Raw genomic sequence first — 12,493 nt, 5'->3', positions numbered from 1 at the left:
AAGAGCTTTCAGCACAGTCTTGGAATATCCATTTATACCTCATATATTTACCCCTATCGGGCAGTTTCTGCTCCTCACCACCTCCCTCCTGGCTTCTCCATGGGAGTCATGGCCCCTGGAGGGAGACTCAAGGATCTCAAACAGCCTGGAGGCAGACTTCTGCCTGTGGGCGTGATCAGCATCTGGTAGTGGTATGTAAGATATGCAACTACTCCAGAGATCTTGGAATCTCAGAGGTTCAGGAGGACTCTGGTTTGGGCAGAAAATACCCAAGGTTAGTGCTAAACACACATGAAAAATCATGAGAACCAGAGTCAACCGCTGACTGTGCAGCTGCAGTGCTCAGAGCATACTGATTCTCTGAAGAGTATCTGTGAGATGTTTCTTCTTACAATGCCCACAGGAGACTGAGCCTAAAGTCCTGTAACTTCACTCTTCCTTTCTCTTTCCACTTTACTTTTCTCTGTGTTTCTATTCTGATAATGAACTAACAAGGCATTTCATCTATAAACAGGCTTCTATTTCTCAGGTTTTTGTCTGTCCTTGTTCCTTCCTCTTTTTTCATTAAGTTTTCCCTCCCTGTTGTATGTTTTCTGCATGTGTAGTTACGAATTGGAGTGATGCATCTGCTGTTTGAATAAAAGCAGAGAACAATGTAGTTCATTTAGGGAAGTGCTGAGATCAGAAATGGCTGAAATTTGGGGTGTCCATTTTTTTGAACATTCCATTTGGAAGCTGGTGAAGGGCCTAGAGAACAAGTCCTTTGAGGAGTGGAAGAGGGAACTGGAGTGGTTTAGTCTGGAGAAAATAAGTCTGAGGGGAGACCCTATTGCTCTCTACAACTACCTGAAAGGAGATTGTAGCAAGGTGGGTGTTGGTCTCTTTTCCCAAGTAACAAGTGACAGGATGAGAGCAAATGGCCTCAGGGTGCACCAGAAGAGGTTTAGATTGCATATTAGGAAAAATTTCTTCACTGAAAGGGTTGTCAAGCTCTGGAACAGGCTGCCTAGGGAAGTGGTTGAGTGACCATCCCTGGAGGTACTGAAAAGACATGTAGATGTGGTGCTTAGGGACATGGTTTAGTAGTGGACTTGGCAGTGTTAAGTTTACAGTTGGACTTGATGATTTTAAGGGTCTTTTCTAACCTAAGTGATTCTATGATTTCAAAATATGTTGTTACTTTTATCCGGAAGTAGGCCCTTTTTTCCCAGTGATTCCCGTAGAGATGAAATTCAGTAGGAAATGCCAATATATAATACTTCTGAAACCAAGCATGCTCCTCAGAACGAATGTAGGCTGTTGCTGAACCAGCTGAGAGCCTTGTGCATTTCCACACTGCAGCTGGCACTGTCTGTGACTCCAGGGCTGCTCCAGAGCCGACTGCCTTGGCGTGGGTGCTCCACACTTCTTGGGCTAGCCAGCTCCCAGCGTTGCTGCTTTGGGAGTTGGGCAGAACAAAGATCTGAGCGGAAAACCTGATGGCCCCTCTCTGAGGGGCTACTTGGCTGCTCTAGAGACATGAGATATGGAAGCATAGCCCTCCAGCAGCCTGCCAGGAAATCCAGGTAAAGCCCCATAATGTGAAGAATCTTTGTCAAACCCAAGATGTTTTCACCCGAGAGTTTAAATTTGATGAATCAGTGTTTTTATGCAAAACCAAAATTTTATCAGAAAATTCCTGACAGATTCTAGTGGAAGCAGAGTGACAAGATGTAGGAGCTGGAGTAGTTGTGAGAGCCTGCTTGAACATAGACTCAGATATGATCCCACCGTTTTCTTCATTAAAAAGACAACACAAGTAATTTATGGACACACCAGTCAGATAGGTACTTGCCACCTGAGAAGTTTAAATTACAAACAGCATAGTGAGAACCGGCAATAACTAGGCTGGCAGGAGAGAAGGGATGTGAGGTGGGTAGTTACAGAAATGGAAGACCAGGAGATGAATTTGATATGTCACGCAAACATGTCATCTCTTTCCCAGCAGGTTGTATGTCACAGGCAGGGACCAAGGGCGAAGGTCCATGCAGTAAAGCTAATGCTTTCATCTTCCCCCTGCTGTGTTGCTCCTGCCAATCCTGTTGTTTCTAAGGAAAGATTCCTTTTGAGAATGCATTGGAAGCCAAGGAAGTGGAAGAACTAAACAGTTTGTTGTATTAAGCTAACTGGGAGGCTGGAAGGAGGTGGCTGGGAACAGTATCATCATTCTAATTTAACTATCTTTGTGGCCATGTCTGTCAGATGTTGAGAAAGACAAAGGTGATAAGCTTCACATTTCAGAGTGATGTAAAGTGTGTCAGGGCCTTTAGAAGAATCTGAGATCCCATGACAAGCCAGGAGACTTAGCTTTACTGCTTATGTCTGGGTTAGAACCTGCAAAAGTATTTTTGAAAGGAGTTTTTCCCATTTGAGCCTTGGGTCTCTGCAATAGCACTGAGATCAGAGCTCTAGATGCTGTTCCACTGACTTGGAGACAGTGATTTTATACCATCTGAGGATTCAGACTGCTTTATCTCCCCTGCTTTTCTTCTCCCCTTTTAATTCTCTTTTCCATTCCCCTAGTATTTTCCCCCCTTGACACTTGTTTCTTTTTAATGACTCATTTTCATAGATGGAGGTCTGTGTGTTCAAAGCTGGCTGATTTGTGCTGCCTATGACACCTCAAGGGCCTCCCTGGAGGTATTTTAAAAGGATCTAATTTTCAGAGGTGCTGAGCAGCTCTTACTGGGTTCCAATGCTGTGATAGGTGCCCAACACCAAAAACCAGGCTCTTTACAAACGTTTCTAGACAAGGGACCCAAGAACAAGTCACTCAAGATTAGTGAGCAGTTTTGGAAGTTTGGTCTAGGATTTCTTTCTTTGGGTGAATTCTTTTGCCTTTCTTATCTAATAAACACATTTTATGGTATTTGTTTTCCTGTTTTGCTCAGGTTTGTTACTTCTTACAGTTTTGCTTTTCTTTGCTCTTATCTCTTCCTCTCGTCATGATCTCAGCCCCACTACTTGTGCGTGTCTTGTCAGTTTTCTGCTGCTGTTTCTGGTAATGCCCAGTGCTGATGTGATGAGGCCATTTCTGTGCTCTAGAGAGGTTTCAGAAGAAATGTCTGCAGTTAATTTAGCCACTGTCAACAAAAAATCAACTTCTTTGCATTACAATATATAGGAAACATTGAAGGAAACACATCTACAGAGCTGTTTGTGTCCCAAAAGAAATAAAAATTAGAGACACGCAAAACTGTTTTTAGTGAGATGTATGGGATCATGAAATAGATACTGATATAAGAAAAACTTTTTATTTGGGCACTTTTTCCCCATCCTCTATAGTTTGACATCATCAACAGGACAGGTAGGTAGGGAAATAGAGTTGTCAGCCCCCTTCTCTCCTGCTCCCCACCACCTTGGAGTGCAAAACGTTCATGTAATAATCAGGTTTCTCTTTCAGAATCCCTGGGAGTCACTGTCCCCTTGGAAGAACCCTGGGAAAGACATTGTCCCTTGAATTTTCTACTGATCTGAATGCTGACATTCTACGGTTTGTTTTTTCTTGCAGGAATGAAACTGTTTTACACCAGTTCTGTTGTCCAGCAGCTGATGCAGAGCAGAAGCCTTCATTTCCAGACTCCTCACCAAGGTGGGAAATTGCTGCCAGCAAGACCTTTTCTTTTCTATCCCGTACTTCCTTATCATCCATCACTAATCTTCCTGCCCCAGACAAAACTCACTCATTATATACTTCCATCCTCCTCCATCCTCCCTTATGTCCCATGCCTCCTGCACTGCTATCCCTCTCTTTTACCTCCCAATGCTTACTGTTCATACCGTTGTGTAATTGCTCACACACCCTCTCTGGTCTCCACTCACACACACCCATGCACCTCTATAAACATACTTTCAGCCTCTCTTCAAACATCTGCTTCCATCAACCCATATTAATTCTTGTACCTTCTCTTGCTCTTCTGCATATTCTGATATATGCATGCTTCACTCTTCTCCTTCAAATTAATTAGCCCACATTATAAGGTGCCTAGACAGACACCAGTATAGACTCATAACCTTCAAGCTACAGCAAAAGTCACCAAACTCAGGGTTGTGCCTCACGCCCTGAGATAGGGTAGGGGGAGCAGTTTTACATATGTTGAAATGGTCTGAGCTTGTCAGTGAAGGACAGTTATAGACAGGTACTGTTAACTCTTACCAACTTGTATCCAGTGCAGCCTGGTGTGGGTACATCAGCAATTATCATAGCTCCCCCTCATCAGTGAATGACATCAGTGCCAAGACCAAGGGGACCAAGGAGCTTCAAAAATACTTGAGATGCACATACTGCATATAGGTCCCATGCTCGGCTTTGTCCCTCTGTTCTTGCCATCTTCTCCTCTCACAACTTCTTACACCTCCATCTCACAGACCTACTCCTTTTTCTCATGCCTCATCACCCTTCTGTCAACTCCAAACTGGTTTCTCTTTAAAGATTTCCCTCATCATGCTGCTAGATTTTTCAATCTGACCTTTGGCATCTGTATAAGAAGCCTGAGTTACTAGGGAGGGCTCTGGGCAGAATTGGGCAGATGAACTGCAGTAGTGAGGCTGCAGCATTTTTAAAATGGTATTTCTCTTTTTTGTTCTGTTCACTGGAGCAGACTGTGGTTTCTGATTTCCTTCCAAGGAAAAGTGTGAATGCTGGACAACTGTGAAGAGAGCGTGTGTGTGTGTTTGTGTGTGTGTGTTTATGTTCAAAAATAGGGTTCAGCCACACTTGGAGCAGGACCCCTCCTGTCCATTTGTTTATGAAGATGGAAGGGTTAGCCCCCATGATATCTGTGCTGAGGGCTTTCAAGCATTGGTAAGGTTTGCATGACATCTGCAGCTGCACCCCTGTGACAGAAGGGGAGGTTCTGGCAAGGAAGAGAAGGAGACAGCAGAGGTCTCTGTGGTAGGGACAGCCACCTCTCCCTTACATTTCTGGAGAGAGAGGGTTTTGGATATGTGCTCTATTTTGTCTGAACAGAGGCTCAATTTTGCCACAGTGTTCTGTCTTCATATGCTGATACTTGACCCTGCCCCGTTTTTGTCCCAGCCTCCACCTTATTTCTGACCAGTTCTCTTAGTTTCTAGCATTTTCTTATCCTACAAGGCTGTCACTCCTACAGTGGATTAAGCTTTAGGGTCATTTTTTTCATGATCTTTGACAGGCCTTGATTGTCAGGCCTTCCGTTTGTCCCAGAGACTCCCAAAGGCCCTACCCATCCCTTGAGCCTGAGTTTGCCTGCCCTCCTCATGCTGGGAACCACCAAATTTCTCACCTGGGGTTTTACAGGTAAATTGAAGAAGAAGCAATAATTTGTTTCAGTAATTTAACCACTTTGGCAAGTTGCATCCAGAGATGAGTCTGAGCCAGGGAAGTCAGAAGTGGGGATGAACAACGACCTCTACAGCATGTTTCATCTGGGCTTCCAGTTAGAGAGCTTCTCATACTGACCTGTGTCTGTCCATTTTATGTCTTTTGTAGCTTGTCCCACTCTGCAGGCTTCCTGCTTTCCTTACTTTTCTTCCCAAGGTTTTCTCTTGTCCTCCCCATTGCTAATGCCCCCAGACCCCAACAGCAGCCCTGAATTTGTCTATGTGTGACACTATATTCTATGTAGAGATAAAGATGGTTGAAACCACCATAGCTATTTGAAGGTGAGAAACAGGCACACAGAATTTTTGCTTTTTGAAACAGAGCAGCTTTAGTATGTGATATTGCTATGTGACTGTCTCAGGTGAGAAGACCATCCTGACTTCCCACACTGTGCCAGAAAAAAGGCAGAGCACATGCAGGACTATTAAACTCATCCATCAGCTTTATGCTGGCCAGAAAATACCTCCAAGCCTCTGCCAAGGTTGTGCAGTCAGCCATGGGCTTCCTTCATACCTGAAGTTCAATATACAATGCAGTAAGAAGGGCAAAAAAATGGCAGAGAGGGAAATACACAAGGTCACCATGGAGCTGATGTCCATAGCTGATAGCTACGCTGCTCTGGGGTGGCAAATGCTGCTGGGAGAAGCCCATCAGATCATTTACAGAGCTTGACACCCTGCTCAAATCATAAACAGGCTCCCCCATTGAACCGAGGCAGAACAAAAGTCAATCAAGACTGAAATATGTGGGTCAGACAGCCTGAATAGGCAATCAGTTCCTGGGTGAGCCAGGCACATCCCTAAATAAGCTCATCAGGGCTCCTGAAGGGAGAGCCTGGGACACAGGGGCTCCCTGTGCAGCTCTTCTGAGCCCTGATGAATGGACAGAGAGTCACAAATGGTGCTGTGGTGAATTTGATAAACCATCTTGGGTTTATTCTTTCTTTCCCCCCTCTATGATCAGGCGTTTCCCTAAATGAGATAAATCCTGTCAGAACTGATGCTACTAATAACCATCAGCCATCTAGTTTTAATTAGAGTTTGCTTCATTAATGCCCCAACTCCTCTCTGCACAGCAGATTAAATAATGTACTTGCAGCTCATTTACACAAACCCCCAAACTGCAGGGCTGAGCTGCAATCCTTTAATTAAACAGCCCGGCTGATCCCTACTGCTGCCTCGGCTCATCAGTCTAAGCCGATTAAAGAGAATAGGGACTAATAAAGAGCATAAACAGGGAAGTGACTCTCGTCTCTTCAAGGGACTTGGAGACTACAGTGGTGATGAGCTGCTTTCTCCTCCTTTACCAGGAACCTTACATCAGCCCACATCACTTTCTTCTGGGACCTGCAAGGATGGTCCTGCTTTCAGCAGGAATCCAGCCTTATCTTGTGGGACAGAAGTCCGTTGGGAGTCTGAGGGAACATGGGCAGCAGGAGGGCATCACAGCAGGGAAGGTGATGATAAGAGGGGCATCAAGGCAGTGAGAAGAGTGACTGTCTGACTGCAAGAGAGACCAGCCAGAGCAGCCAGACAGATTTGATCCCAGAATCTGCCCTCGAGAAGCTCAGAGCCAAAGTACAGTATGAGGTGGTGGCAGCAGCTGGCACATTCCTGTTGCTGAACTCTTAGGGCTTCCCCATTTCAAAGTACAATGTAAATCCCGGACATGGACCACTGTTGTCTCCACTGGACTTGTACACCACTGGCTTCATGACCATAACCCGTCTTGCAGGTTGGACTTCTGCTGGGGATGCCAAAGATCAGGTTGAGGGGAATGAGGAGACTCCATGGATGGCAGTTCCTTTACTGAGGTGCTGATTAAACTCTCATTTAGCCAAACCCTATAATTCATAAAGAAACTGCTCTTTTTCTTGCTGGCTTCTGCCTGTTAACGGCAGGGCTTCATTCTAGGAATTTGAATAGCCTAGTAATTGCATTTCCCACTTCGCCCAGTCTCACACAGTGGAGACTGGCATCCCAGAACAATGACCTTAAAATGTGTCCAGCAGCAGCCCAACTCTAACAGGATTACATACCATTTTCCTTTGTGTGAGGTAATAGGGCTGAGATGAGGAAGATTTGTTTCTATTAGAGTAATGAGAGGAAATGATGGAGTCACAATTGGAGGGAACGGTATATTCATTCAGTTGCCTTTCATAAGCGTTTCGGAGCCTGCCTCTGGCTCGCCTGTGGTGCTGAATAGGAAATCAGCAGCAAATCACCTCTGCTCCAGTGATGGGAAAAGTTCTACATAAAACTTTAAGCACCTGGTGCAGTCTACTTTGGCAATGGACATGAGGATAGCACTGGAGGGCTGAAGGATCATGTCACAAAGGAGACTGGATGGGATCCAGGTACATTTGTGTGAACAGCAGGATCAGATGCCAGATAGCTCTCTGGGAAGGGAGGATGTTCCACCTGCATTTGTGGGAGAGAGAAGGTCCTTCCTATCTGGAAGAACGACAGATAAGACCTGACTCACTTTTAAGGCAAAGGACACTGAGTCCTCCAAGGAAGAGGAGATGTTGGGGATCTGAACAGAGTCTTCTGGAAGGGCTTGGATCTGTTCTGAGCAGAAGAGCTAGGTTCTGAAACATCTATGGAAACACCTGTGGAAAAGTTGGGCGAGCTCTGCTCATATTTCCCCATAATATTTCCTCACTTTCCAGGAGGGAGACTGTTGCTTAGATCAGGGTTGAAATACAATTAGTGCAACTGGCAAGTGTTTGCTTCATGATTACAGACCAATTAAATTGTAACTCAGTTTAGTTTAGACTTCAAACAGCTGTATACTCATTCCTAAAGTGCCTGCTGGATTAGTCACTGTTACAGATTGGTTACTACCTGACATCACAGCACAGTGGTAAGGAGACATATAAGCCATTGGCTACATCTCTGAGCCAGCCTTCCTTGCATTTCTGGTGAAATTCCCTGTTGTCCCACTTCTGACTTACCAAAGTACTCAAATAGAAATATGTGTTCTTGCTGGAAGAGGTCCTTTGTGCTTGTTGCTCCATTTTTGCATGTGGGAGGGTAAAAAGCAGATGGACAAATTTTGGACAGTTCTTTGAAATCAAACCTTGAAACATCTTTCTTCCTGGATCTCTGAGCTGCATAATAGTATGTTACACCCTAAGCAGCACATGGTTAAAAAACTAAATCTGATTTCATTTACTTCTGGAGATCTGCTGTCTCTGACTCTTCATGTCTTTTTACTCAAACTCTTTGTTTCCATTGAACATGCATGTGTTATTTGTCCTGTGAAGTCATACTGGAAGGCATTGGCACAAAAGAGCCATGAATATTACCCACTGCACAGTCACAGCATCATGTCCTTCTTTGGCTCCCCACTGCTGTAACCTAGGAGAATTTCTCCTCCCAGTACAGCTCTCACTTTGCCCTTGGGTCACTCTAACAGTTAGATCCTCCTGAGAAATCCACAAGACTTTGTTTAGATTGTGAATGCAATACCCCTTAAGGCTGAGGCCCATGGGTTTGATGAGAACTGAACTGCTCCCCAAGTTGATTCTTCTTTTAGATACCACTGAAACATCGTGATAAAAAACAGACGGGAAATGATTTTCACCAATATCCATCATGCTTTATGCATTACAGGAAAACAACTGAGCTACTCAATATTTTTTTCTGAACTTGTAAAAGATTGACCTCGCCTGACAGAAAGAATGCAAATCCAGTTCATGAAATGGGAAATTAGCCTTTCTGGTTTAGGATTGCTGGCAGGATATTAGATATGTAATCTGGAGGTCAAAGTTTCCTCTCAACTCAGGTGCTCAGTGACTCTGGCCCAGGTATGAAGAAACATGATAACAATTCTAGTCTGTATCGAATCAGATCTATAACCTACCACACAAAACAGCATAACAGCTCTAACTAATTGGCCCCCCAGCTGGCAGTGTCATTTGCAAGCTCCTACAATTAGTGGACCATAGAGGCTGAATTCTCCTCTGATTCTTAATGGAGAGCACTCCGGGTCAGGCTTACAGCACCTGGACATGCCAGTGAAAAGCAAGCCTCTACAACCATGGCCTGCGCCTTGCGTGCTTTGAGGACAAATGACTTCATATACAAATCTCTTCAATCTGACTTCTTGCATTCATGCTAAAGTCCTCCACAGCATTGCTTTTGAAAACACACAGAAGCCTGAACATTTCTGCTGTGTTAGAACATCCTGTTTGTGCTTCTTTTCTCATTTCTTTTCCTTATTGAGATCACAGGCACAAAAAGAGGATTTTTTCTGTTTCTTAACAGCTCATCTACTTCTTACTCTTGCCTCCCTAAAGACTTACTAATCTTGTTCAAGATAATACATTTGGAGGTCATGGGGATGCAGCAAACAGGCAGGGATGGGTCAGCAAAGTTCACATAAATATTCCCCAGGCTTACAGTTGTCAGAGTTTTGATTATAGTCTGACACAGAGTTGTGGGCAAAGAGTAGTGTCTAGACACAGATTTGAGCTCTTCCTAAACTTGGGAGTGAGTAGGTTCCTCACTTTTTATGGATGTTTCGTACAGTCAGGGCTAGCAGCTTTAATTGCTTTGCAGGAGCCTAGGTCCAGAACCACAAAGGTATTTAGTACATATAGATTTAGGGGAAATATGGAAACACTTATAATTATAAGCAAAAAATGTTTTAGAGAACATCCTTAACATCATAGTTACCAACAACCTTGGGAATGTCTTACAGGGAGGTATAGTTGGCAGTTCTTCTGGTACTATGATCTGGGAGAAATGACTCTTTCTGGAAGCATCCAAAGAAATAGGAGGTGAGTTTCAGATGCTGCGTCTCCGTCCTGTAAAGGAGATCCACCAGGATATTTTGGCACTCCCACACAGGCATTGCTCTGCTTCTTCTCTCCAACAGCTGGTGCAGCCACTTTCAGGCAAGTTTGGAGAACGTGAGGGTGGGGAAGTAAAGTGAGGAATAGATGGGCTTTTCAACAGGAAAAAAAAAAATCTCTGGCAGAAACTGGAGTCTCCTTGTCATACTGTTCGCTTTATTTACCTCTATCAACACTTCTTCAGGAAGGAGGAAGATGGCAGGAGAGAGAGGCCAAAGAAAACATGTCTCAAGTATCCCCTTTTGAAACTGCAAAGATACCCATGAGACACATGCTTTCTGAGAGACCAAAGCTTCATCCAGACTTTGCCTGGCCATGTGTTCTTCCAGTCTTTCCTTTTCCCCTGTTGCTTCTGTTCCTTACATAGGTCCTGCCCTAGAGGAATTCGGACTTGGACTGAGTCACTCTTCTCCCACATGTGGCAGCGCTTCCTGTTTCTTGGGCAACAGCAGTGTCAGTGAAAGAGAATCAATCACAGCCAACCTTGCAGTTGTGGGAGCCACTTTCAACAGCTATTGAGATCAGTTAATACTAGGTGATTCACTCATGATTTGCAGATGATCCTCATGTTCTGTCTCCTGTATTTTAAAGAATTCCCTGCCTGTAACATGGCAACTTCTTGATACCAGTGGAATGCAACATGAACACTTGCTGTATCCTGTGTTTTCTGTGTGATAATGGCACAGAGATAAATGAGAAGAGGCTATGACAGCTTTGGATATAGTCCTGTATCTAGCACTGGAAACCAGGCACAGACAGTTGATAAAGTAATAGCAGATGGATTGTGGTAGAGCGCACACCATTCATTCTAATCCTCTACTGATATCATCTGACCTGATCTGCACCAGTCAAGATGCACCCACACCCAAAACTGGGCCATTCCAGATCTTTTGTACACTACTTTGTGTTCTGTTGAACTTGACAAGTGATTTCTGTGGACCCTCTGTTCACACACTTGTTCATGGCTTACAAGGCAGAGACAGATAAGGCAAAGAGATGGAAAAAAAAAGCCAATGAGAAAGAAAGGGAGGCAGACTCACCCAGCAAAGATAGCAGTGCGACTGCAAGGAAAATGAATGGCAAACATGCTACACAGAGAAGCAGAATGACAGAGAAGGAACAGGAAAAGCAGGAAGTAAAAAACAGTGTAAATAAAAGAAGAATCTGGAGGGTACAAGAACATATGAACAGGAGATAAATGAGCAGGTCCCTTGGCTGGAATATTCCTGTTCATGCCAGCATTCTTTGGCAGTGACAACAATGAGACTGTGGCCTTTTATTACACATTTTCTTGTAGTGTGATGTGAATCCAAAGGTCTTCTGTCTTTTCTGTGCTCTGCAACACTAACTCAGTCCTATGCAGGTTCATCTTTGACCACCCCCATGGGGAAGGCTCTGTGCCCAAATACAATAAGCTCTCCTTTTGGAAAAACATGTCTGTGCTCCAGAGTTTCTTCTTCTGCATGTGGCTCTGGCAGGCTTATATATGGTTCTGGAAGAAATGAAGAGTCTGAGATGCTGAAGAGGAGCACACTGTACAGCAGCTCAGGCCATTCAATTTGGTCTCTGCAAACAGCTAGATAGCTGAGGGAGAGGATGTAAAAACGTTGGGAGATTTTTGAGACTGTCACCTGGCCTGTTCAAAAACTGCAAAAGAGCTGGAGAGCAATCCATCTTCTGTGAGGAAACATCATCCTTAGAAAAAGCATCAAGACATAAATAGGACCTGAGTTCAGTGAGATTTTTCTTTTGAGACTGAGGAATATAACTCTGGCCACAGCATTTGGAAGTGTGTTCTAGTAACTTTTAACCATCTCTGGTTGGCACCTTGGTTCTTTCCACGCACAGATTGTACTGTCATCCCACTGGGAACTGTATTTGCCTAGTGACTAGAGCCAAGTGTCACCTTTGTCATGTCCCACATTGGTATGTTGTGCTTTCCTGTAAACAGGTTATGACGCTCTTATTATTGCCCGTGTATCTGAGTTGGCTGCAACCTCTCTCATTCCATCTTTTGAGGAAAGAGGGAAGATGGGGATAGGCTACCCTATGTGTGCACATTGCTGGTACATGTCTTCCAGGGTGACTGGTGAAATAAAACAGATGCCAGTCATTTCCCAGAATACACTATTGTCAAGATGCACAAAAATGGATGGTGCAGAATGGCTTTGTGAAAAGTATTGCTGTGCTGTTACAGCACAACTGGATTTGATAAGCATGTTACAGATTGT

General features: G+C 44.2%; 1 protein-coding gene across 6 annotated transcripts in view; it reads left to right on the top strand.

The window, feature by feature from the left end:
* Positions 1 to 12,493, top strand: part of IQSEC3 (IQ motif and Sec7 domain ArfGEF 3) — a 104,496-nt gene that overhangs the window by 42,018 nt on the left and 49,985 nt on the right. For all 6 annotated transcript variants that reach the window (XM_032986109.2, XM_032986113.2, XM_032986116.2 and 3 more), the window contains exon 2: positions 3,551 to 3,631. In XM_032986109.2, coding sequence (XP_032842000.2) covers positions 3,551 to 3,631 — 81 coding nt within the window. The remainder of the gene's footprint in view (positions 1 to 3,550; positions 3,632 to 12,493) is intronic.

The sequence above is a fragment of the Tyto alba genome, unplaced genomic scaffold, assembly GCF_018691265.1.
Source record: "Tyto alba isolate M040663 unplaced genomic scaffold, T.alba_DEE_v4.0 Super-Scaffold_21, whole genome shotgun sequence".
Taxonomy (NCBI): Eukaryota; Metazoa; Chordata; class Aves; order Strigiformes; family Tytonidae; genus Tyto; species Tyto alba.
This window is presented reverse-complemented; position numbering and strand designations above follow the sequence as displayed.